This window comes from Triturus cristatus, chromosome 6 (genome assembly GCF_964204655.1).
Source record: "Triturus cristatus chromosome 6, aTriCri1.1, whole genome shotgun sequence".
Taxonomy (NCBI): domain Eukaryota; kingdom Metazoa; phylum Chordata; class Amphibia; order Caudata; family Salamandridae; genus Triturus; species Triturus cristatus.
Genome location: NC_140589.1, coordinates 196597153 through 196624519, shown reverse-complemented (window position 1 = coordinate 196624519; position 27367 = coordinate 196597153). Strand labels below are relative to the sequence as shown.

General features: G+C 43.8%; 1 protein-coding gene across 4 annotated transcripts in view; it reads left to right on the top strand.

Annotated features, from left to right (window-relative positions):
• Positions 1–27367, top strand: part of LOC146816630 (cytochrome P450 2K1-like) — a 504791-nt gene that overhangs the window by 457829 nt on the left and 19595 nt on the right. For all 4 annotated transcript variants that reach the window (XM_085610503.1, XM_085610501.1, XM_085610504.1 and 1 more), the window contains one exon: positions 26196–26337. In XM_085610503.1, the coding sequence (XP_085466629.1) occupies positions 26196–26337 (142 nt within the window). The remainder of the gene's footprint in view (positions 1–26195; positions 26338–27367) is intronic.

Below are 27367 nucleotides of genomic sequence, written 5' to 3'. Positions count from 1 at the left end.
GAATGATTAAACTGGGTGGGGTCCTTCAATAGTTACAGTGGGAAATGTTATGAACCAATGAAATCTTTTTTTTTTAGGTCACATGGGTTCCGCGCACTCTGCGCTCACGGAGCACGCACCCGACGCGACTTCGCGAAAATATATTTAAAAATAGTTTATTATAAGTACAAATATATTATTTTTATGAATATCTTAGATAGTATCTTGCCCTAATATGTATATTAAACACACATACATATCATTTTAGAACATACATTTTTTTTGCGGGAGTTGCGCGCCCAGCACGTATATGACGTGACACGAGACCTGCCACCGCGCAAGCGTCGCGTGCCGTAATGTGCATATGTCGCGAATGCGCGGGAGCAGGAGTCGCGGACTGGTCGCATTCCAATCGCGCACATCACGTAATATTAAATGTATATGAAGTAACTGAAAAACACGCAGTCATCACACACCGTACGTGGATCCTTCATGATGTAAAATGGCAGCTAGAATCCGCGCACCCACCGTGATGTGTGCGCTTTGGGAGCGCGATGTCATTTGAGATGTCGTCAGTGATGTCACTGACCATGTCATGAATGATGTAATATGTGACATCATCAGCAGTGCATTGTGGGCGCGTGAGTTACAGTTAGCAGAACTAACTATAACGAAGGAATTTCTATGGTTTTGTACGAGTGAAATTTCCAGCTAACTATAACACCCCTGAAACCTATGTTTTTTTTCTGTGAATTTCTAAGGTTTTTTAAATGCTAATTTCTAACTATAATGTCTCTGAAACCTGTGCTTTTTCAGTGAATATATATATATATATATATATATACACACACACACACACATTTATATATATATATATATATACATATTATGGCATTTGAAAAAAAGATTAACTTACCTGCATGGTAAATCAAATGCAGTCCAAATAAATCCTATCCCATTCTAATGGTACAACTATGCTGCTCCTTAGTCTTGGAAAATTGCATTAGCCCTATAAAAACTACCATTCCCATGTTTATAGTATAAGCTATGCCCAATACTGTTCCAAGTTAGCGATATCCACCCTTACATATCTTAATTCCAAAAGCATGCAAATACTGTTCTTGAAACTCGCACTCGTGGCTTGGCAGCTTGCTATGCTTCTCACAAAAAACATCCTGTACATGCTCAGCGAATGTCAGCAAGATTCATATTGGAATATTCCATCATTGCCCTCTCTACTGTAACTTTAGAAGAGATTTGCAGCAGTATGACATCTTAAGAAGTGTGGCAAGAAGCAACTATTCAACCACTTTCCAACATGAGGTTTTCCCTAAAGTGTAGTTTAAATACTCAGCAGTCTGAAAGGGTTGCTGATTGTTCTACAAAGGCACAGCATGGAATGTTCTACAGATTCTCTGTGACCATGTGATGTAGCTACTCTTTCAAAGTTTATTGTAGCAGAAAAAATGTCTCAAATATAGACCCACAAAATGCAGGCTGCCTGATAAAAGGGTGAGGATGCTGTCCATAAAAGGACTGAGGGGTTACTCTAGGAGAGTATTTCCCCTACAACGTCCTTTCAAATGTGTCATGGCTTCCCCAGCTATAGCCTTCAAGTAAAGCACTTCCTTATATATGACAGGCTTTAACAAAGCAGGTCTGTTTGTACACACCTCCAATTCCAAATCACAGCACTGTTATATGCTTCTCCTCTGGAAAAAGAATGCAGCCCAGGGTGTTTGGCTTCAGAGTGAGGTTTATTGACATTTGACACCAGACAAACTAATTAACAAGGCAGATAATCTTTGTTTGCCTAGTGGGGAGTTCATGCTGCAGTCCTTTTCATGTTTGGCTGCTATTGGGGTGTGGTTGTTAAGCAGACATCTCAGGTGGCTGAGGTTGTACAGAGCAACTGCCATGATTTCCAGTCAAACCAAGAGCTGGTTGAGGGAGCGGGGGTTACAATGTTGTTTTTGTATTGCCAAGCACACACAGACGTCGTGCAGTGTGCAGCCACGTTCCAAGGATCTTCCTAGGAAGTTGAACTTTCTCTCTATTTGACCTCTGTCTGTTCAATGTGTCTATCTAAACTTGTCTCCTTACATTTATCTCAGACTATCCCAACCCAGTGCTATCTTAAGGTTTTTGGGGTCCCTCGCAGACACTTCAACCTTTTTGTGTGAACCTGTTAAAGTCCAATATAGTTTACTTTTGTTTGGCATCCTGCGGGCTTCAATCTGTTGGAAACGGGTATTACAATTTCAAGGGCCAGATGTAGGTGGCTAAATACCGGTCGGTAACTCCGAAATTCGGTAAATTTCAGCATTACCGACCGGTATTTAGCCATTCCTAATATAGGTAAGGAATCGGTAAATAAGGAATCGGTAAATACCGATTCCTTAATACCGATTCCTTATTGCTCTTGCATTTAAGGAATCGGTAATACTGATTCCTTAGATGCAATGTAGGAAGCACATTAAAGAGTGCTTTTGGGCCTTAAGAAATCGGTAATTACCACCAACTTCAAGTTGGTGTTAATTACCGATATCCTTTCAAAAAGCACTTTATTGCTTTTTTAAGAGTGCCATGTGGCACATATCCGTGCCCTTAGGGCATGTATGTGCGCCACATGTGCACACGTGCACGTCAGGGGTGCAACAGGGTGTCCTTTGGACACCCTGGCACCCTTGAAATACCTCCCGGTATTACCGATTCCGTAATACCGAATCGCTAATACTGAATGTCTTCACATTCATTCCTATGGGCCTCCAAGCCCATAGGAATGAATGGGAAGGTATACCCTATTACGGAATCTCAATTACCGATTCGGTAATAAGGAATATTAAGGATTTGGTATTTTTTACTGAATCTTTACCTACATAGGAAATACCGATTTCTTAATACCGAATCGGTAAAATTCGGTATTAAGAAATTGGTATTTGAAATTTACCTATATCTGGCCCCAAATCTTTTCTAAAATATTTCTTGTCTGGGGCACCCAAAATCCATAAGATTACATTGCCTTCAAAGCCCGGTGGCAGCACTGATTTCTTTTTTCCCTTCAAGAGTACAGAGAACCTGCCATCACTTTCGGTGATAGGTTCATTGGAGCCCAAAGGAATTGGGAGAGCCGATGTACCTTTGGGAAGATTATAGTTCCCTGAGCAGACTCAATACATATAAACTTCAGTTATAGTTCATGAAAGTTGTTTTTAAATCACAAGTTTGTGTGTTTACAGATGAGAACCATATCCGATCTTCATCTTCCGTTGTCGATTTTGGTTATATCTTTAACCTCATCCTTAGGAGACTTGTTTAAACAGAAGACGCCTTGTTATCCGGACATAGAGTAGTTCAAGTCCATTTATAACTTTGTTCGAAATAAAAAGGTTTATTTCATTCGGTCATAGAGAGAACTATAACTGAAGTTTATATGTATTGAGTCTCCTCAGGGAACTATAATCTTTTCAAACTTTTACAATTATCTTCAATTGTAGTTAACAGTGTTGGGTGGTGGCTGTCTTGTTCCCTTGGATGCAATTCTGTGATATTTTTTGTTTCCTCTTACTGTTTCAACCATTATATGCTTGCGCAGGATATACCTCACCGCCTATCATTAAGATGTACCTTTGGGGTCAGAAGGAAGGGGGGGGGGAGGGGCTATGATAGTACCTGGCAGAGGGTCATATCCTCCAGGTTTTCTTCAAAGAAGGAAAGAGGAACACGTAGATATTCAGTGGAACAATAATAGCCTTGTTTCATACTTTCTAGAACATTTCATATTACTGAAATCTAAGGTCTAAAATGGCCTTCCATGCTCACAATTCATAATATTTTCAAAACCTTGGAAATTCACTGTTGCAAATAGGTTCCAACGATTTAGTTAACCAGGATTTTTCACTTTTGAGTACCTGGTTGTCAGACCTTTACTTTGGGTGAGTCTCACTACCTGAGTCACGCACAGTAATTGAACTGAGCGTGCTTACAGCCAGTGTCTGCCTTTTAAAATAATGCCTTTGCAGCACAGCTAGGGTTAGGAGCAAGATGGGTTGGACTGCTACCCCAACCGATTGCAGTGGTCATTTTGCAGGCATCATCACATCACCTTTTGTGTGTTTGATATACAATATTCATTGCTCCATGTAGGAGTGCCCCATAATGCCTTTCAAGGGCTCTCCTGTCTTTTTCTTTTCCTCTGTTGGGCCACAAGGTGGGAGAGGGACACCACCAATGATGGTGGATAACTGTTTTGGTACTGCAGTGATTTGAGCAGCCCCAAAGATGTCTTTAAAGGAAATTGCCTAAGTTTCCGCATCTATGACCCCCAGACCGTAGTGCTCAGTTATTGAAGCACTGTGTGAGCTGGAGCTTTAGCTCTTGAGTGCAGTGACCCCTTGTGGTTGGTCCTATGGCTAGATGTTGTGGTCTAAAGATTTCATATGATAGAGTAAGACACATTTTTAATGTTGCTTTAAATACAAATGTTTTATTCAAAGATGTATTGGTGAACAGTGCAATGCTAATTTGATAAAGAATGCCTTTAAATATGGTTTCTAATGGTGATTTCTAACATGGTGGTTAATCTTATAAATGTAGTGACTTCTTTGACAAAGCCAGTGGGCCTGACGTTTTTTTAAATGAGGCGGGCTTTGTGATTATGGTGTTCTTGACTCACTAAAGGTGAAATGTGAAGTAAGGGTGTCATCATGTTATGTTATGGTAATTAATTTGTAAAGCGCAACGGTTACCCTGGGGTGTCTACCTGATGTACATATTTGTACATATTTGTAATTTAATGCATAGTAGTTAATAGTATGTGTAATAAATGTACTTTTCCTTTTTCATTGCAAAAAGCACTGACTAGACAATAATTTATTGAGCATTTATACAGCGTTCCAGTGAATGGAAATTGCTAGCCCACACCACCAACCCTTATTAGGCCTTGGACTGCTCTGCTTTACTACTCTGAGATTCAAGTGCTACAAAGGGGTACTTGGTTGCCGGTAAGAAGACGATTGAAGGGCTCACATTCATCACAACTAATAACCACATTTCTTACACTTGCACTGGTGGCTTTAATTTAGGTTGCATTAACACAGGTAACAAAATGTGCAAAATTAAAGTTTTCAGGGGGAGAATCTATGCATTTGCCAGGACACTGTTACTGTAAGTTAAATGACCAAGGGAGCTATGTAGAGAAAAAGCAACAAACATTTGTGTAGAAGTCTGGCTGCTCTAAGGGTACCATGGCCATCGAACAGGAACAGGATGCCACCATCTGCCTCTGCCATTCCAGGGAACACGGGGTTGAAAGGGAACAATGTGTGGGGCACAAATTAGATAACATTGGAAAATGTGAGAGGAGCTACTACAATAGATCTTGGAATTCGATGCAAGAGTACCAAAGAGGTGTCTGAGGGCTGAGGCGTTATCAACACCATCTTTGAACATGGAAGAGATCTGAAATTGATATTTGACAGTCTGCCAAGAAGAAATCGATTACAAAGAGAAAGACACACATCATCTTGCCCAAGCTTTAGCACTAACATAGTAAACAGAAACACTTAAACAAGTGTATACGTTTTTTTTTGGGTCCAGGATCAAGTATAAGGTTATTATCATTTATTTGTAATCTTAAATCTGTAACTTAAGCAGCGGTTTAGGAATCGCATCCATTGATTATGGGTGAATGCTAGGTTATGTCACTGCACACTAAGGTTGAATAATTACAGGACAAGAAAATTGATAAAAAGTTGGGTTTTACGTTCTCTTTTAACTTTAAAGCCAAATGCCCTTGGTATCTTTTGATGCTTCATGAAGAATTTTCTAAGCTGGCCCCAAACCACGAGGTCCCAATCTTAGCTCATACTGCCTTGAAAGAAGAGAATATATGCCAGTCTTTCACCTTACAAATGGTTTGAGTCTTACAACTGTGTCGATGGACAAACAGACTCACATTAAGATTGTGAAGGAGAGATACAAATATAATCATTATGGGAATGTTGGGTAATTTATTAGAAATGTAGCTCCTTAAGTTAAATGAAAGGCACAGCTTCATCTTCCTCTTCTTATTTTACTGAAAGGAGGCTAGAGGTGGTGATGGCCCCTGCACTCCCCGGCTTTTCTTTTTCGCCAAGAAATCTAGACTATCCTGGTACACCAATGAGTAGTCTGATCACCCTACACAGGACTCTTTTATTTTACTTATCAGAAGTATTTCCTGTGTATATATTTACTTGTTTGTTAGTAGATTTAGTTTTAGGAGCTTAGTCATGACAGTAGCTCTGTGGGTTATGGCTAGGTATCTATATGTCTTTGGTGTTCTGCTCAAAGCTATAGCATTGTGCTATGTGTGGTTGGTTTGGTGTGTAGCCATGTGATGGGGTTGCAAAGCACAATGAAAAATATAAAAAGTGATGGGTGTAATTCTTGAATTAATCTCAGCCACTGGTAACTACTTCTGAGCCACATCCCAGTCCTTTGTTTTTTTGCTTGCCATTCCACCATAAATTAGACCCTGCCATGCTGTTGCAGGGATTCTGCTTATACACAGAACTATGCGTAGAACCCCAGGACCTCAGTGAGTTGTGGTGTACCAGAAACTCACCTCAGAACCCAGAACCCAGTATCCGGCTAGCATAAGTGTCCCATTCGTTATCCGAGATTTAGCTCGGCGGTCCCAATGAAAAGACAACCCAGAACACGCGACTCAGTACATACTCAGGAATGGTGGGAATCGGAAATACCTGTTCGTATATTATTCTCACATCAGTCCACAACAAGAATCAACAGAGACACGGTGAAAATAAAAAGAGTTTATTTTTATAGACCACGTGTCCTGATATGCAGTACTTTGGCTAATACAAGCAGACAAATGATTAAAATCAAAACCATCAACATAGTTACAATACCATAGAATATAAAAGGGGTGATCATGTTATAATGACAGTGGATACTACCACTTTCCCTTTACTAAGAGGCTAATATTATTATTAGACTAACAGAAGGTCTCTCAGGCTTGAATAGGGGACCCCATACCTCAAAGATCAGCTTAGTGAAATCACATCACAGGAGCATCAGGAGACTTCTCGCAGGAAGGCTCGTCTTCGGTCTGAATAATAAACATGATGTCCGTGATATTAAAAGCACCAACTTTCAGGTATGTGCAGCTGCTCGTGTGTTATGGCTAAATAGTGGGTCGATCAACCTAGAGTGGAAAACATGCATTGTCTAACAACTCAGACTGTTTGTCACATCGTGTGCAGACCAAGGTCGCTTCGCAGAGCTCGGGATGGTAACAACAGATTGCTCTCGTGTGAGGCAAAACTCGAGTCAGCAGTTCGTTTAAGCAATAACATGTAAATGCAGTGTCGTGTGCAAAAGCAGCAAGATGGCTTTCCAACTTCTAACGTGGTTATGCTAACTTAACAATGTATGTACGTATTAAGGGAGTCCTTACTACATGCCCCCTTGATCGAAGCACTACTTAGTATGCAAGAAAAGAGAGAGAACGCAGAGTTCAAGCGCGACAGAGCAGAACAAGGCGTATCCAATTGAAAAAGGAACTGGTCAGTTCAGGCAAAGTTCGAACAGGAAAAAACCTCAAAAATAGAGAGGAAAAACAAAAACAAAAAAAATTCAAACTGGACTCGGGGAGGTGAAAAAAATGAAAAAACGCCTCACCGGGCAGAAGTGCAGACGTACAGGGCCAGTTCAAGACAAGTGAGGAAAACACTGAGGACCAAGTTCACTTAATCCATAAAAGTATATGCAGCATATGTGGCCACTGCTTCCAGCAGAAAATCATTGGCACGGCCACTGAAGGTTTCAGCCATCCAGTTAAGTAAAGAAAAGGAACATACGTGTTCTTCTATCAGCGGAGCCTCTAGCACCATCAGAGGGCAACCAGCGTGTACTTCCAAGTAACTCATATTCAAGAAGTCATATGCCGCTCTCACGATGTCCCAATTACCCAGGATACCATGTGCCGCACCGCAGGCCATAATCCGAACACCAGAACAGGCAGACTCGTGAGACACTAAGGGCCTCATCAGTCGACCAAAATCCGGGTCCGGAGACACCATGTTGGTTAAACACAAATCCATAGGCCATTCAAAGGGACAATCTAGGCAGTGGAAGACAGGTTGCACGCGGTGAAGTAGGAATACCGGAAGGATAATCCATATGCCAGGCTCAAAGTCGCCAACGGCAGGACACCATAGTAATCAAGCATCCTGTCACGAAGAAGCTGCAGACGGGACAGGCTGACGTGTGGCACAGAAAGAGCAGCCATTCCGCAAGATGAAAAGTAAAAGTAGCACACCTGCCACTAGAGCCAGAATTAACGGGACACCTCCAAAGACGCTGGAGAAAATAGAATGAAAAAATGCCGGAATCACACCAAAAATAGTTTGGAAAGAGGTCACGAGGCCCGAGCCCACAAGTTTAAAAAAATGAGCCAGGCCAGTCGTAGACGAGGCATTGAAAATTGTTTGCATCAAAGCACCAAAATGCAGGGGGAGGTCAGTATTCAAAAGCGCCTGTACCTCGGTGCGCGTATTTGCTACGTGAAGGACAAATGTTTCCCGGGAGGAAGTCAATGGCACCTCCTTTTGGGACAATAGCGCTCTTATTCTGCTCATTTTGTCGAACTCTGCTTTCAAGGTTGGAATTGAAGGCCAGATAGAAGCATCCAGCCTCCCATGCGGGGGTGGAAACAGGACGTTATTGCAGCAGACAACCCTCTGTGTTACAGTTACTATATACGGGATCCCTACTAACATCCCGCAGCAAGCTTCATTATTCAAAATTAAATAACTACAGTTTGCAAGCAGCCTGAAAGATGGCGTAATCACTGGTACCGGGATACCTTTGAGGACGCAGGCCAAGTTCGGAGCGTGTACATTACAAGCACCGTGCAATTGAATGTGCCTACACACCACAGAATGATCAGGTGACGTTGTACATTCTTCACCCTTCAGGTAAACCTCAGTGCCGTCCCTTGTACATCTATACGTAAAGGGGAGGGACCAGACTTCATGTATGAAAGCGGTACCCAGCCGTTCATATCTACCCAGAGCATAGTGTTTCATACAAGAGGTAAACTTAAAAAGCGCAAACGGTAGACTTATCAATCCGTGTAAGAGCCACACAGCGGAATCGACTTCCGCAACAGAAAAAGGTAACGGCTCCAATTTCTCAATATGGAGCAGGGAATATGTAGCATCTTTCATGGACATGAACTGCTGTTTGTCAGTAAGGTTAAAAGGAAGAAATAACGATGTTGTATTCAGATAGTCCCAAGGGACCTTCCCTGCCTTCAATGTTTGTAATGTCCAAGCAAACTGCATAACAGAACGCAACTGGTTTTGACCATGATACAACACAGACATATCATCCTGCACAATATCAACAATTGAAGACACAATATTATCTAATGTATAAATGCGAGAAGAAAGAGTGTTAATGCTGTTATCAATAACTGCTAATACTTTTTCCATATTAGCCTGATCAATAGCTCTCAATCTTGAAGCTGCCTCAATTTGCGACAGTTTCCATACTTCGTTGTAAATAGCATACGCCCATCTCTTGGATCTGCCACCCACAGGACCTTTAACAAAATCATTCAAATCTATTTTGTCATGTAACTTTGATAAATGAACTTTGACAGATGCCAAGGTGGAATGTCGCAGCCAGGACTGACATAATTTCCCTACAGAGTATGTAGTTACTGTATGTGACGACTCAAACCGGGGGTCCACGCGATCCTGAGTATACCCCGGTTTCAGTCCCAGAAAACGACGTTGACAGGTATCAGAACTGCTTTGCCAAATTAACCATCCCTCACTATTAAATTTCGAAATGTTGAAGGACGAATTGGAAACCAATAACTGCAAAGCAGGAAGGGACAGATCTGTGTGATTATCCCAATTTGGGTAAGCACCCAGATCCGGCACAGAAGGCGAATTTAGTTTTTTAGAAGTGGCCAATCCGAAACAGGTGGTTTGGAAGATGGTTGCATTTAAAAACAACATATGATTTGGTACTAGACATGCACGGTGTAAAGCTTCAGTTCCCTGAACCTGCCACGGTTTGGAACCCCAAACCGACTTAAGATCAATAGTAGCCTTCCATAGATCATAACCTTTGATTGACAACTCATCCATAAAGGACTTAGAATATAGCAATTTGGTGTGTGTCAGTCTAACCTTGGAGGTAGACTCAGGCTTAACTTTAAAATAAAAGGAAGCCGGGGCTGAAACACTGAAATCAGTAAAATAAGTAAACTTATCAACTAATGTGTGTGAACTGCCAAACGAGGGGGTGGGACAATGTTCCCACTGGGTAAAATTTACAAAATTTCTAAACGAATTTGATTTATGCAAGAAGTGATTGCCATAATGTTGAAAACAATACTGTTCCGCATAATTAGCCGCATTTTCATACAAATCCTCAGCATCAAAGGCGGCATAATATTTCAAATCTGAAAACAGTGCCTCAATGGCGTGTACATCCCAATCATCAGAACGTATGTTCTGTTTAACTACATCACCCATAGAAACACGAAATACATTAGGCACATTAATGACCTCTGTAGGCCCATGAATTTGAAATTTAACAGCATCCCATGCGATTCCATCCATGACGGGCCAGGCAGTAATATTCACAAAAGTCTGGTCCCTTTTCATGATGTGGGATGAGGAGTGGGGGGCCAAAGTGCCATTGATAAGTCTAATTGTCGATCTCTCTTTGAGATAATGTCCATCCACCAAACGGAAGAACACTATTACAAATCCAATGGACATAAACAAAAAAATACCAAAAAGCATCAACCAGATGTATGTCCAAGGAGCTATCAAAAAATGCTTCTTAAACCAGCTCACAAAAACAACAATGTTTGATGGGGGAGGTGAGGGCAAAGAGTTAGTGTCAAAGGAAAAACGGGACTGGCCAAGTGCTGTAGATTGTAAAACAGGCGAAGGTCCACGTGTAGGATAAGCATACTCAGTCTCAACGGACAAACCACCAGCCGGTGGTATCAGCAAGGGATCAGTAACTGAATGCATCTCGATTGCAACATCAGACAAGGTGGTAGAAGCAGGAACCATCATTGAATTTCTTTGCATTGTCTGGCATGAAACTGCCGGAGTCATACTAAGAAGTATCGGCCACTCGCTGAAGTTTGACATTGTCAATAGAGATGTACCTGTTTTCTTTGCGACCAGGAAGTGGAGGTAAAATGACTGTTCTTGTACCCTGCACTCCAAGCACTGGAACTGGTGCACGATAAGAGGGGCCGAACTCCTTCTTGTTCTCCACCTTCTCACGGACCAGATCACCAACTCGGGGTAGCCAGCCGACTACCGGAATCTGAACCTCAGCTTCAGACGTGGAGGGCAAATGTTCTTTCGAAAGAGAGTCTCTGGCTTCTTGTAGAGTCTGCAAAACAGCACAGTGATCATCTACGTCAAAGGGTGCGGTCGACGCCGCAATGTCTAGACCATCAAGGTCTGGAACAAACATTCTGATTCCGAAGAGCATCATGTACGGGGTCCGCCCACCCAGAGACCTTCTAGGGAGATTATTTAGTGCACGTTGAACGTTATACAAATGGGCTAGCCAGTTCCGGCCTGTGCCTAAAACACGTGCTGTCAATGATTGCTTTAAGTCACGGTTCATTCGCTCCACCACACTATTACCCTCAGGTCGGTAGGGAGACGAAAATTTGACAAGGACCCCCAAATTTTTCATAGCCTCCTTGTAAGCCTTAGAGGCGAACGCAGGGCCCTGGTCAGAATGGAAGGTACCACACGCAAAAGTTCCCACAAAGACACGCAAATCCCTGATGACAGTCCGCGAGTCAGCACTCCTTTGTGGCCACACCCATAGAAAACGTGTGCACGAATCCACTGCAACCAAGATGTACTTGTACGCAGTATCAGAAGAAAAAGGACCGCAGTGATCCAAATAAACACAACCAAATGGCTTATTAGAGATGTACAGCTGTGTCTGTGGTGGGCGCGCAACAGTAGAAGGTTTAATCTGTTGGCAAATGTCACAATCAAGAACATAAGCGCGCGCTTGTTTATATAAACCAAACCACCAGTAACGTTGTTGTAGCAGAGATATTGTAGCTGACACACCGGCGTGGGCAGACGCCAACCCCTCATGTGCAGCCAAGATCAGTGCTGGTCTGCAGTCCGCGTTGGGAATTATTCTATCACCAACGTCGTTAATCCTCACTAACGGGACGTTATCAGGACTTAAATGGTAAATATACCGAGAGGGAAAACCCTTCGGGTAATCTCCTCCCTTCTCTGTAGCAGCAATAGCTGCCAAGATGTCATCATCAATCTTACTTTTGGATCTTGTAACTGCTGCCACTAAGTATGTAGCCACTGCTGTTTTCGCTGCCTCGTCAGCTAAGCTGTTGCCGACAGCATGGACACCAAGCCACTGGTGACCAAGAGTGTGTATAACACTTACGAGTGGGAGACGGTCTTTAAAGTCTGCCACTCGAACCCAAAGCGTTTTATGCTTAATTGTGCTACCTTTAGTGTCACGGTAATCATTCTGAGACCAGAAGTGTAAATTGTCATTGTAGGACTGGACACAGTAGAAGGAGTCACTCACTATAAGAGTAGTGACTCGGGGATCAGCAAACTCCAGTGCAAGCACTAGAGCCCGGAGCTCCGCCAATTGCGCGGTACAATCACCCAATGACTGCGTATGCACTGCATCAGATTGGAATTCACCATTTACGAATGTACCTACGACAATTGCGCAAGCCGCTGAATAAGCGTGCTTCGATCCAATTGCGGGTTGCGCAGACCCGTCAGTGTATATGACACAATGGTATTCTTCGAGCGGGCGCAAAGACAGAGGTGCCGGATGAACGAATTCATACTGCAAGTACTCTTGAGTCTGTAATGAGGCATCAAAGATGTAAGTGACGTCTGGCGACGTCAGTGTTGTAGCCCATTGTATCCACCGTGGATGCAAAGCTTTAGAATTTGGTACACTTGCTTTTGTCACTGCCTCTAAAGCAGGATATGGTGTTACAACCAGAATCTGTTTCCCATGCGACAGTGCGCGTTCCTTGAGGATCGCCATCTGCACAGCAGTCAGAACTTTTTCGACCGTGGAAAAACGTAATTCAGCAGAGGTGTACAAGTGGGATTTGTACGCAATGGGGACTGTGTCGCCCTCATTAAACGTCAAATACGTGAACCCCACGGCGCCTGGTACTATTCTTATCACCAGGTTAGTGCGGTTATCACGTGTCAGCAAGTATTGTGAAGCAAGAAGGTCAGCCTGTAAAGACTGTAAAATAGCAGAGTGTTATAGCTGCCAGCTAGACTTCGAAAATGAAGGCTGTACCAAGGCGTAAAGCGGCTTGATACGCTGGGCATAATCAGGAATATACGTACGGCCGAAATTCAGAAAACCCAGCAGAGATTGTAATTTCTTCAGTGTCGTAGGAGCACTCAAGCGTGCACACTTTTCCAGAAAGTGGGGGGCTAACCCCTTACCTTCATTGTTGAGCTCGTAACCCAAAAACAACACTGTATATTCTGCGATGTGAGACTTCGCAAAATTGAATTTGTAGCCATAGTCTGCAAAACTCACGATAATATTGTCAACGCGAGACAGATGTGGCATCAGCTCATCACCCGTAAGATAGATATCGTCAACATATGAGTATGCTTCGGGGTCTATTCTTTCTAAAAGAGAAACCACGCGAGCAGAAAAGACGCCAGGGCTATTTTTGTACCCCATGGCTAATCTGGTAAACTGTTTTTGTTTTCCGCCCGAAGTAAACGCTGTCCACTGGCTACTCAGTGTGGACAGGTTATGGCTAAAAAAGCCATTGGAAATGTCAAGTGTCGTTTTAAATCTTTTACGCACGAGACTGTCGACCAAAGCCGAACTATGTGTATTTTGTACCGTGCAGGTCCGGCAGTGGGAGTTTAGGTGCCGGTAATCCAAAACTAAACGGTACGAGCCGTCAGGCTTCGTTACAGTGAATAAAGGGTTATTCATAGGGGACACACATGTTTCAATAACACCCTGATATTCCAATTGTTCAAGGATTGCCGCGACGTGAGGTCTCGCTTCACGACGCATAGGATATTGGGGTTGAGGCTGGGGCATAGACCGCAATGGAATCTCATGGCAGGGGGACAATCTGTCCCATCCCACCTGTGTGCGATACACCGCCGGCGCAAGCGCAAGCGCCCACTCCCCAGCATACACTTCAGCTTGGTCCTTAGGCACTGTGTGCGCAAAGGACGGGAGGATTACTTCCTCCCCTCTAGGAGCCTCTAAAATGAAAGCTGGGGGCCAATCTGCCTCCGCTAGGAGGATATCATAGGTGGTGGTCAGATTATCCCAAAAAATCCCTTTTATTGTACGTTGTATGTCACCCTCAATTAACAAGACTATTTCATAAAGTCTATCAGGGGGAGCCACTCTGGTGTCAGCTGTTTCCACAGTAACCGATATATCAGTTGCTGTCACCGCCAGAAATGGACGCAGAGCTTGACGGACTATGGTAATTTCCGCTGCGCTGTCCAGGAGCGTCAGCGCCCATGTCCGGTTCCGAAGCTGTGTCCGCACTATCTGAGGCATACCTTGCCGTCAGAGCCGCCACTTTCTTCTTCTGAAACGGGGGTCTTTGTCGTGCAAATTCGTCCTGCTTGCCTTTACCCTCAGTCTGTCGGGGCTGGTCACGCTGTTGTGGAGCACCCCGACCTTTGCCACCGCCTCCGCCACCGGACTGTGTAGCCGATGTTTCCTGTGAAGAACGAGGAGAGCGCTGTTCAGAAACCTGAAATCGATCAGGAGACTTTATAGCAGCACGATCGCACAGATCATAAGTGCGTTCACTACTAGACTGTACGGGAGAGGCAGGCCGAGAGCCCTGTTTCTGCTGCTGCTGCTTCCCCTGTTGTTTAACCTGCCATTTTTGTTTAGGAAAAAAGGGCCGGTCGTCCTTACCAGACGTTTCTGCCTTACCCTGCTGTTTTAGATCGGGATTCTTTATTACAGGCTTAACCCCTAAAGAGCTACGACCCAAATCCCGATATGCCTCTGCGATTATTTTCGCAAATTCCTGCGGTTTGTCCTCCTCAGGAACTCGTTTCAGTTCATTACGAACCTGGAAATGCAAAGCATCACCCTTCAGGTTACCAATTATCATGGTAGCCACCAGGTCAAATTGCCCGAGGAGCCGCATCCCTAACTCTATCGCAGACTCCGCACCATGGTTCTCTTGAACTCTTTTGATTACGGAGGGCAGCTGCAACATAGACGGAGTGCCATAGCACTGCGCGTACGTCGCTGCAAAGACCTTGCCCCAATTTGTACAATCGTCAATGTGTGGGACCAAGTCCTTCGGCAAACTAATGGTGAGGATCCTGTGTTTCTCCACAGGTGAAGTATTCGGATAAACCGCTTCTATTTGGTCAAATTTCTCAGCAAGCCAAAAGGGGAAATCATCCCTAGTAAGGGGGCGCTTGCCCATAACAGAATTGACCATAACAGGACTAATGACCACCGCGTGATGATCAGTAGGCTGTCCCGCAACAGCAGGCGCCCCCGCCTGCATATTGCGCGACACATACTGCACCAACGCCCTATATACCGTAATTAGGGCAGTGTGTAGTACACGCAGCTCAGCCACCGTCACCGTGAGGTAACGGGGATGAGGCGTAAATCCGGCTAGTACCGGCCAAGTGGCCCCTGCAATTGATAAAGGGCCCATTCTCGGCGGTATAACCACATGGGGAAGGGCGCCATTAAACCAAATAAGATGCTGCCAAGCAGATATTGGTATTTCCTGTGTCCTATACGGCGTATAGTTCGCCGGCACTGCAGCGGCAGTGTAAGAATGAAAGGTGTCATCATCCCCCACCGCTGGAATCGTCACCCAAGAGTAGAACAACTCATAGGGATGAGCAGCATCGGCTCCCACCACAAAGATGACGTTCATACCAGTGTCCGGTACCCCATACTGCGTCAAATGACGTTTTAGAGCCGCACGGCTATGCGCCGCAATTTCCACCGACATTGGGACAACACACGTGAAACTATCAGTAGCACAAGGGTTCACTAACCTTTTTAATTATCAAGCTTGAAAGAACCTATATCAATAGACCTAGGTAGGTTTAAATCCGTCAGACTTGTTATCCGGAAACAAGAATGAGGGTGTTGTGGACAAACGCGAGCACTACTAAGGCGTTTCAACTCATAGACCAAACGTTAGGTGCGCCATGTTGCAGGGATTCTGCTTATACACAGAACTATGCGTAGAACCCCAGGACCTCAGTGAGTTGTGGTGTACCAGAAACTCACCTCAGAACCCAGAACCCAGTATCCGGCTAGCATAAGTGTCCCATTCGTTATCCGAGATTTAGCTCGGCGGTCCCAATGAAAAGACAACCCAGAACACGCGACTCAGTACATACTCAGGAATGGTGGGAATCGGAAATACCTGTTCGTATATTATTCTCACATCAGTCCACAACAAGAATCAACAGAGACACGGTGAAAATAAAAAGAGTTTATTTTTATAGACCACGTGTCCTGATATGCAGTACTTTGGCTAATACAAGCAGACAAATGATTAAAATCAAAACCATCAACATAGTTACAATACCATAGAATATAAAAGGGGTGATCATGTTATAATGACAGTGGATACTACCACTTTCCCTTTACTAAGAGGCTAATATTATTATTAGACTAACAGAAGGTCTCTCAGGCTTGAATAGGGGACCCCATACCTCAAAGATCAGCTTAGTGAAATCACATCACAGGAGCATCAGGAGACTTCTCGCAGGAAGGCTCGTCTTCGGTCTGAATAATAAACATGATGTCCGTGATATTAAAAGCACCAACTTTCAGGTATGTGCAGCTGCTCGTGTGTTATGGCTAAATAGTGGGTCGATCAACCTAGAGTGGAAAACATGCATTGTCTAACAACTCAGACTGTTTGTCACATCGTGTGCAGACCAAGGTCGCTTCGCAGAGCTCGGGATGGTAACAACAGATTGCTCTCGTGTGAGGCAAAACTCGAGTCAGCAGTTCGTTTAAGCAATAACATGTAAATGCAGTGTCGTGTGCAAAAGCAGCAAGATGGCTTTCCAACTTCTAACGTGGTTATGCTAACTTAACAATGTATGTACGTATTAAGGGAGTCCTTACTACAATGCAGTCATCCACCAAAGGTCAGCTTTGAAACAGAGCATGAGCAACCCAAGACCAGTTTCTGCCTATTTTGGCCTCTTCAGCTGAGTGCTGCTTGGTTTCATTGGCACAGTGAGCATGGGATCCACGTCTAGGCATACTGATAGAATGAATAAAAAAGGTGAAGGATGGAATGCTTAAATTAATCTCAACCACTAGAAATTGCTTGGGCCCCATCCAAATCCATCGTTATTTTGCCCACTATGCCACCTCAGGTTAAACCAGTTATAAACAAAGTAGCCATGGTCCCGGTGTAATAGGAACAGTCCAGCCAGAGCTGCTAAGTCATAAACCAAGCAACCCAATAATGGTTTCAGACTATGTGGGCCTCTTCAGTTGGGAGTAACTTGAATCAGTGACCCAGTGAGTGCAGGGCCCATATGTGGACCTACCCTCCACAATTAGGCTGTCATAATAACCAATACAAAAAAGTAATGGATGTAATGCTTAAACCCATCACAGCCACTGGCAATCACTTGCGCCACATCCCAGTCCATCGTTTTTTTGCTCACCATGCCACCTCAGGTTAGTCCCAGCCATAAGCAAATCAGCCTTCATCCTGGTGTAATAATAATAATAATAATAATAAAACCACTTATAGAGCGCCTGGTTACACTCAAAACGGTGTGTCCCCGCGCTTAAGAAATACTAATGTCCCCCTGAAAAGCCGATGTCCGAGGCTAAATCAATCCTCGGGGGAAAAAGACAATTATTCACTAGGGAAAAGGTACGTTTTCAGCTTTAGTCTAAATCTGGCTTCGGAGGGTTCCATATGCAAGTCGAGAGGGAGATGGTTCCAGTGCCTACTGGCTAGAAGGCGAAAGGAGCTACCTCCCATCCTGGTCCTGCGTACGCGAGGGAGCTGGAATAGCATCGCTTCAGCAGATCTCAGGTTGCGAATAGGGCGATGGATGGTAAGGAGATTGCGTAGATAACCAGGTCCTTTACCCTGGGCAATGCGATGGGCAAAACAAAGTGCTTTGAACTTGATGCGCTCCTCGATAGGGAGCCAGTGGTGTTTCCGTAATGCTGTTTTTCCTGAAGCCCTGCGAGGAAGATTGAGAACCAGGCGGGCGGCTGCATTTTGGACGCACTGCAATTGATGTATGCCCTTTCTACTTAGGCCAAGAAGAAGAGCATTGCCGTAGTCTAGATGAGGAGTGACTAGGGCATGAATCAATGTTTTCCTGGCACTAATGGGGAGCAGGGTGAGAACTTTCCGAAGAGTTTTTAATATTCCAAAACATTTTCCCGTAGTTTTGTTAATCTGTTGTTGAAAAGATAACTCCCCATCCAGCAACACTCCCAGATTTCTAACGGAGTCTGCCGGGACGGGAATTGCACCTAATTCTTGTGGCCACCAAGCCTGGGACCAGGCCGAGGGGGATTTACCAACCACCAACACTTCTGTTTTATCGCCATTAAGGCGTAGGCAGTTGTTGTTCATCTACTCTGCCACAGCTCTCATGCAGTTGGAGAAGTTTTTAGCATCCTCTGCCTGATTGTTGGTGATTTTAATTATTAGTTGGGTATCGTCCGCATATGAGACGATATCCACACCAAAAGCATCCACAATATGTGCTAAGGGCTCCATGTATAAATTGAATAGCGTGGGGCTCAGACTTGAGCCCTGTGGAACCCCATGTCTCAATTTGCGAAGAGTCGATTTGTAGGGAGGATAGTAAATCTGAAAGCTCCTGTTATCTAGAAAAGATTCTACCCACTTCAGGGCTGGTCCATCAACTCCCAAATCTGAGAGGCGAGACAGCAGCGTCGAGTGCAGCACGGTGTCAAATGCTGCACTGAGATCTAGTAGAACCAACGCTGCCGTCTGCCCCTCGTCCGCAGCTAGTCTCAGACATTCAGTGGAGAAGAGCACCGCCGACTCAGTAGAGTGGCCCGCTCTAAAACCTGACTGAGTGGGGTGGAGAAGCGAGTTTTCTTCAATGAACTTCATGAGTTGACTATTGACTACCTTCTCCACGACTTTCCCACAAAATGGGAGGAGAGAGATGGGTCGTAGATTTTTTAACTGGGAAATGTGGATATTGGGTTTATTTTCAGGGGTATAACCTGTGCTGTTTTCCAAGTGTTAGGCACGTGGCACTCCTGGAAGGATAAGGAAATCAAGTGTTCAATCTGTTCAATCATGCAGTCAAATATTCCCTTGCAACGATTGGGGGATATCACATCCAAAGGAGAGCCAGTCTGAATGCTATTAACAATAGTAAGTAAATCTGACCTCTCTGGAACTCTAAAACATGTCAGACGGGGTATGGTGGCGGTGACATTTCTCACTGCCAAATGTTTAGTTGGCATGTTATCTGTAAAGGAAGCGTGTATTAAGTCCACTTTGTTTATGAAAAAATCTGCAATCTCATCACATAATTCATTGGAGAAGATGTCTTGGGCCTCTAATCTAGTAGGAACCGTAAGCTCTTTGTAGATTGAAAAAAGTTCCTTAGTAGGATTTTTTGCCGATTCTATACGTTCTTTGAAATGAGCGCCTTTCGCTGCTCTTACGAGTTTGTGATAGGCTTTAAGTTCTCTTTTATAATTCAGTTTATCCTCAGAATTGTAGTTTTTCCTCCAGCTACGTTCAGTATTTTTACATTTAGCTTTAGCTTCTTTAAGTTCTTTAGAAAACCAGGGGGCAGTTTTAATTTTCCTGGCGGGGGGCTTTAGTGTCCATGGCGCTACCTTGTCCAAAGCCCTAGACATCCATATTTCATAATCGGCCCAGGCTTTGAGCAAAGTGTTCCCTGGAGACGGGGATTCTTTAAGTAGAGCGGATTTATAGTTTTCCTTCGTAAACTTCTTCCAGTCTCTACGCTTCTGAGGTCTAGGTTTGATCATACTATCATCCTGTGGGCCAATTTCAATCTCAAAAGGAATAGCGAAATGGTCTGACCATGTAATTTGCAATGGAGTGGCAACCTTAACCCCTTTCCAGTTAGAAAAATAATAGGAACAGTCCAGCCCATACTGCTAAGCCAGATCCTCTCTAAATCGTAACTCAAGCAACCCAAGACCAGTTTTGGCCCGTTTGGGACTCTTCAGTCTTGGTTCCAGTGGCCCAGTGAACATGGGACTCTTGTCTTGACATTCCCATCACACTTGGAACATCACAATAAAAAAATGCAAAAAATTGATGGATGGAATGCGTGAATAGATCTCAGCCACCGGTCGTTACTTTGGCCTTATCCCAATCCACCGATGGACTGAGATGCATAACTTTTTTTTTACTTTAGTGTTTCCATAAACTGCAGGTCAGGACTATTTCTGGATAAAGATTTGTGCTGAGAATTACCAGTATTGAGTTGAGTGCTTGATTTAGTAAGAGCCGTAGTCTGCAGAATACAGTTGGTTGCTCTCATAGCAGAAGCTTCCAGAGCTATTTTTGTACATCATGCTCCCTGGAACAGGACGCACACACTTGTGCGTGGTGTTCATAACAATTCCTGTAATCCAGCACTTGACCCTACTAAGGTCAGTGAGGATCCACTTTAGCACTCCTGAACCAGTCAACTTCTGGTTTTTTCAAAGGGAATTCCTTCAGAAAAGATGGTTACTATTTCATCGCAGTGACCCATTGATAACGACGTTTCAATATTCAGTTCTATGGTTCATGCTCAAAATCTCCTAACGGCCCTTTCAGATGAGGACTCAGATGTAAAGAGGAAATATTTAGACATTTGTGACAGCTGACACTCAAATCACCAAAAGGTTGTGCCACGGGCTGATCAAAAAGTTAATGATGCTACCAACAGAGCAATAACTGAAGGGAGCTGACACATTTCTACATAGTGTATTTGCTGTCCTGTGAATTGATACAATATAGGAATGACATTTCAACAAAGTTTCTCTCTAGTAACTTCTACTTATTTACTTGGACTGTAGCAAACATCTAAAACTTTCTTGAAAGCTGTAAAAAAGTACTTTGTGATCTGAATGGCTTAAAGAGATTGTTAAGACTTAAAAAAGGTACTACTGCTTCAGCCGCGAAAGTACATATTCCATGGGGAGGATCAGAAAGACCTTAAATAAGCTTCATCTGAGACTGTGGTTTGGCTATGATTTTAGATGTTTGGGTTCATGAGAAGATCCAGGACAGGAATTGGTATTTCTCATGTGTAATGTCAGATGACTGGTTCCAGAGTCTCGTGCTGGGGGCTCCTACAAGTGGTGCCAGTCTGTACTCAGCACAAATGGCTGCTGCAAGCAGAGGCAAAAGATGGCGGGTGCGCAGATGGCCTATTCTTCCCACCAGTCCTGTCATACAAGTCCCCTCTAAATAAGCAGATGGTTGTTCAGGTGTTATGCCTCACCTCTAGTTTCAGCTTACCCGTCTTGCCACCTGGTCACAGTGCAATTCAGCACATTTCTTGCACTGCAAGCTGTTTTGTTTCACAATACTCTTTTTGTTACAGGTTGAATGTGAATGTATTCTGTTCTTGCTGCAGCTCATTTGAAAATGTGCTACACATGCAAAAGCAATTTTATAGTTTGTTTTTCCAAGCTGTTAAAATGGCCTAAATTATTTTGCAGTGGGTTGCTGTTTAGGCTAGCTTGATGGAATTTGGACCTCGGGCAGCTTAATTGGCATTGCCCAAAGATGAGCTTACAATTTTCCCTCAGGGTTGCCTGTTATCAAGATAGCACAGCCTTGTAAGTAGTTCCACTCACAAACCACTGGAGATCTGCTGATGGCTGCTCTATTATGTTTTATTGACTGGCAAAGGTGCATTATCATGCATGTGGGAAGCAACACTCACTGATATTGTGGGAGACAGAGTATGGTCAATGCAGTGGGGTCATTGTTTTTCTACCTTGTGTGACAGATTGTGCTTTATCATGGAAAGAGACAGACAAAGAGGATTTTGTTATCTCTTGAAGGATGACCCATTCATAGCAGTAAAGGACGTTGTATGACACAGTTGTCAATGTTTTGCGGGACCAAGATTCCAAGATGGCCTCACATACTAACAAAAGGGCCTGTTGGGAAGTCAATAGCACTGAGCTCTTCTCTCTTACTTCACATCAAGAATTATCTGCAAGCACACAGCTGGCAACCTTGCAGGATAGAAATAAACAAACTTCTTTGTGGGTCATGAAGTACAATATCGTCATGACAGGATCTGTGGGCCAAACATTAACCAGGATTCCAGAAATGTGTATGTTAGACCTGGCACCTTGGCGTGGGTCTCCCTTCCATTTTTTGCTGTTGCCTCATGTGTTTTGCTGGTTATAGATGCTTTGGTCACTGTGCCACTGCTGTCCAGTGCCACAGTGCAAGTGCTCCCTATGGTAAATTGATGTATGGATTAGAGATTCCATGATTGGCTATTTTGGTTTACCTGTCAGACCCTAGTACAGTGCACTAGGAGTGCCCAGGGCTTGTAAACCAAATGCTGCTGGTGGGATTGCAGCACTGGTTGTGCCACCCACAGAAGCAGCCTGTAAAAGTGTGTCTCATGTCTGCCATTGCAGAGCCTGTGTACAGTCTGGTACTGCCATGCTGACTGGCCAAGTGCACCCACTTGCCAGTCCCTAAACCTTTCCTTTTCTTCATATCAGACACCCCTATGGTAGGCCCAAGGGCAGGGTGCATTGTAAGTATAAGGTAGGACATACCCTGGTGTGTGTGGCATGGTATAGTAGTGAATTACAGCCATTTTCGTGTTTCACTATTGCAAGGCTACCTGTTCCCCATAGGCCAGAATGGGCAGTTTGATTATTACACCTTATAATCCTAACTGAGTCAGGGAACTAGGTAGAAATTCGAGTTGATTATGCCTGAACTCAGAATGATAAAATGCATCTTTTAGTGAAGTTGGTTTTAACATTCTGTGTTTGAAACTAACACTTTTAGAAAGTAGGTATTTTCTTGTCTAACCATCCAAGCCTGCCTCTGCTAGGTTGTGTATTCCTTGTCTGGAGTTTGAGTGACAGGGGCTGGGGGATTCCAGGAGACAGGATGAGTCAGCACAGGGCTGAATAGAGAGATCTGCATGTAGATGGGTGGGAGGAGTTGCACCTGGGACCTGAATAGGACTGTGCCTTCCCTCCACAATGCTGGCTCCACCTCCTTTGGTGCGTCTGATGTCTCTGCCCTGCCCTGTGAAAGGAAAGAAGGAGTCTTGTATACAAAGTGCTCCAGGACTGACCAGAACTGGTTTGGATCAGGCAAAGGCCTTTCTGCCTTTAGAGAACAAAGGGAAACTGTGTATAAAAAGGGGGACCAGGACCCCAGAACTTTAGATCACTTTTGGGAAACAAGAAGAAACCTTTGCTGAGGAGAGGAACCAGAGAGACTGAGGAGAGACTATCCCTAAGCTTGAGGGATTGGCCTGCAGTGGTTGCCTAACTGCCAAAGAGAGGAGAAAGGAACTTTGTGTGTACTTTCATCAACTTGTGAAGGATCTCCAAGGACTTGAGAAAGAGCTTGCCTCCTACTGAAGTCTCAGGGACAACAGACTTCAAGCCCCAGCTCCCCAAGTGTTCTTTGAAGTGCCTGCAGTTGTGTTGGGCTTTCTGAGGGACTGCGTGTCGCAAGGAGCTGGAAGCGCGACTCACGAAGAAGAAGCGCGTCGTCGCCGCAGTTGCTGTCGTCGCATCACTGAACAAGGGTGTCGCCGCTGTAGCTGTCGCATCGCATTGCAGAAGGGTCTCGCAACACCAAAGAAGAATGTTTCCGCCGCTGTCGTCCCATCACTTAAGAAGGGTGTCGCAGCTGTAGCGGTCGCATCGCAGAAGCGTCTCGCATTACCGGAGAAGCGTGTCGCCGCCGCAGCCGCTGTTGTCGCATCACTGAACAAGGGTGTCCCCGCTGCAGTTGTCGCATCGCCTTGCCGAAGCGTCTCGCATCATGGGAGAAGCATGTCGCAGTGCCTGTCGCAGCTCAGAAGAATCGTTGATTCGCCGCACGGCAGCAGGGCGTTCACGCATCGTGTCGCATCAAGAAGAAGACGCCATCTTTGTTTCATTGCACCGGATCTTCATCGCATCACGGCATTGCGGGACGCATCACCTTCCCTGCAACACTTTTCGTTGTATAGCGTTACGCATCCAAGGATACATTGAACTCAAGTGTCGCATTTTAACATCTAAAGAGAACTAAGTTTATTCTACCATTTTAAGTACAGTATTGTGGATTTTTGTCGTTTGTGGTCTTGTGATCAGTCTATATAAAGAATACTTATTTTTTATATAAAACTTGTGTGGTGTCCATCTGTAGTGTTGCCACTGGGTTACTGTATGTGTTCACAAACGCTTTACACACTGTAAACAGTATAGATTTCTTGGGGCTGATTTAGAGTTTGACAGGCAGTGGTACGGTGGAGTACTTTACTCCCACAAGACTGAGAGTCCTCTGCCCACCAAATTTATTGAGTTGCCCACCAGCCATGCACCATGGTGGTTCCTCTCAATATGTTAAAATTTTGGCAAACTATACCATCAAAATAATGGAACTGCCCATGATTTTGGTTTTTCAAAAACAAAATACCAAAGCGTTTTTGTTTTGTTTTTAATAAAAAACTAATATCCGCCACACTATAGGAGCTAATGATTACACTGTCCCTTACCACCACGTTTTTCATTGCGCTATGGGAGATAAAATCTGGCCTTTTGCCCGCTCACTCTAAATTGGGCAAGTGGTCCATGGCCAAAACACGGCGGCCCTTATTCTGTCAGCTAATCGGAGGAGTATGTCAACGACGGAGATGGAGTAGACTACATCACTGACGTACTGAAGGGTAGTTGTGTCAAAATCGGGCTGGCGGACCTTCAGTATGGCAGAGAGGGTACTCTGTTACTATTGTGATGGAGTACCCTCTTCAAATTGTGTGCATTGTCATTCTTATTGCAGTTTCCCACATAAAAGATACTCAGTTGAAGAAGATTTATTTTTCAGGCACTTCCTGAAATACATGACTTCAGCTCTACTTGGGTGCAGAATATTTAACAGTTTAGAGCCATGTACTCCAAGGTTTCTGCCACCATGTTTGATCTGAGTGAATGCGTTTCGGGTAATGAGATATGCAAATGCTGAGCATGGGGTCCTTTTCGTAATGTAATGAAGTGTCTTTGTAGGTTTCTCGAGCAGTAGGCTTATTAGTCCTTTAGGACCGTGTAAAGTATTTAATCTTGATCCTGGCATTTACTAGGAGCTATTGGAAAGCTTTCTGGACTTCCTTGTTGTAGTTACTCCTCTTAGGGTTCAAACAGAATGTGGCGGCCTCGTTTTAAAATTAGCATTCTGACAAATATGTTCTTGGAAGGCCAGTCTATGGATTAGTGCAGTATTCTACACTTTTCATCACCAAGGCTTTTGTCAACTGTACCGGTGATATGGTTAAAGTACAAGGATGATGTGTAGAAGGGAGAGTTGCAGGTTGATTCCCTTGACTAGTGCATACATGAGTAACTAATTCCTGGTATTCAAAGTAGTGAGGAGTGGGGCAATCAAAGGAACAGAGTTACTTGCTGTTCCAGAGAACACCAATATTTTAGTCTTGCTTCTATGCAGACTGAGGATGTTCTCACTCCTATAGATGAGTATGTGATTCAGCTACAAGGAGATGTCTGTAGAAATGTTTTCAGCTGGAGATCAGCGTACATGTGTAGTTTGACTTTATGTTGACCTAGGAGTTGAGCCATTAAGCTCACATAAAGAACATGCTGGATAATGAACCTTGCGGTACACCTCAGCATACTGATTGAAAGATGATTCAACTGACCGTATTCAAACTTGCAGACTGAGGATGTAGAGGAAAGATCTATCCAGTCTAGAACATGTTCAGGAATTCTAGTATGTTCCTCAAACATTATGTTGCAATGGGTTTCTGCATTTGTGTTATTGCAATCCCTATACACCCAGCACCTCGAGAAGAAGTTTAATCCATATTTAATTTTCTTCATACACCTTTCATGAAATATAATTAAAAGTTTTCCTTCTGTCATAGGGAACTGCTGTCACTGTTCTCTTGGCATCCGTCTTACAAGACGAGGCTCATTTTGAAAAACCAAAGGAGTTTTATCCACAGCATTTTCTTGACTCAGAAGGAAAGTTTGTGAAGAAAGAAGCATTCATTCCTTTCTCAGCAGGTAAGATAAATTAAGTACATTGATCTTTCTATAACCTGAGCTGGAATTAGTGCTAATGCGTGGTATTGTATGAAATGCAAGCAGTTTTCTTTCTCTGTCATTTTGAATTGTCAAAAGCAGAATTGTATGTGCTGAAATATTCAGGTTAATGAAAGCCACCAGCCAATGAAGAATAAATAGTCTGTATATTATCTTATCCATTGAGACAACACGTTCCAATCAGAAATAATTGTGTTCACGACATTATGCATCCAGTCTCAGACTGGATGTCAACCCCCACCCATCAATATTCTCTATAACAACATGGTTCAATTCATAATCAGTTAATCCTAAAAGGACCATGTGCATACATAATTAATCACACCTGAAAGCTACAAAAGTATATGGGAAGGATAATACTAGTACATTTTTCATTGTATGGGTTCTGTTTTCTGGTTAGCATAAAAAGCATGCAAATCCTCACCAAAACGAGATGACTGGCTACATCTAAAGGTTGCTCCTCATCCTGCACACGCAAGTCCAGGATAGGCCTTGTTGAGGCTTTTTTTATTCCCTGCTTGTGAGAAACTGCCTCTTTCTGATTAGTCAAACCCATTTTTATGTGGAGTGATGCTGCAGGTTTTTAGCAATCCTAGAAGGCTATAGCATGTGGTGTCCAAAATGCACCAATGGTAAGGAAAGTCTCATACCACCCACGGACTACAATACTACTGCATCGTTCACAAGTGTGACCAGGCAAACATGACTCCAGGTCTACCACTGTAGCCTGGTTGCCGCATTTTAAAACCTGCAACCGACCTGCCAAAATAACCCTTATACCCAGAAGAAAGTTTTTGCATAAATATTAATAATTTATCTCTATGTGGGCCTTGTAGCCCAGAAGTCAGGGTGCCTGGAATTTAAAAGTAGGACAGGATATTTGGAAATGTAAAGTTAGCAGGTCATTACGCTGACTAGCATCCAAAAGCTATTTGTACAGTAGGAAGGCTAACAATATTAATTAATTCTGCTATCTCCGGTTAGGGGTCAG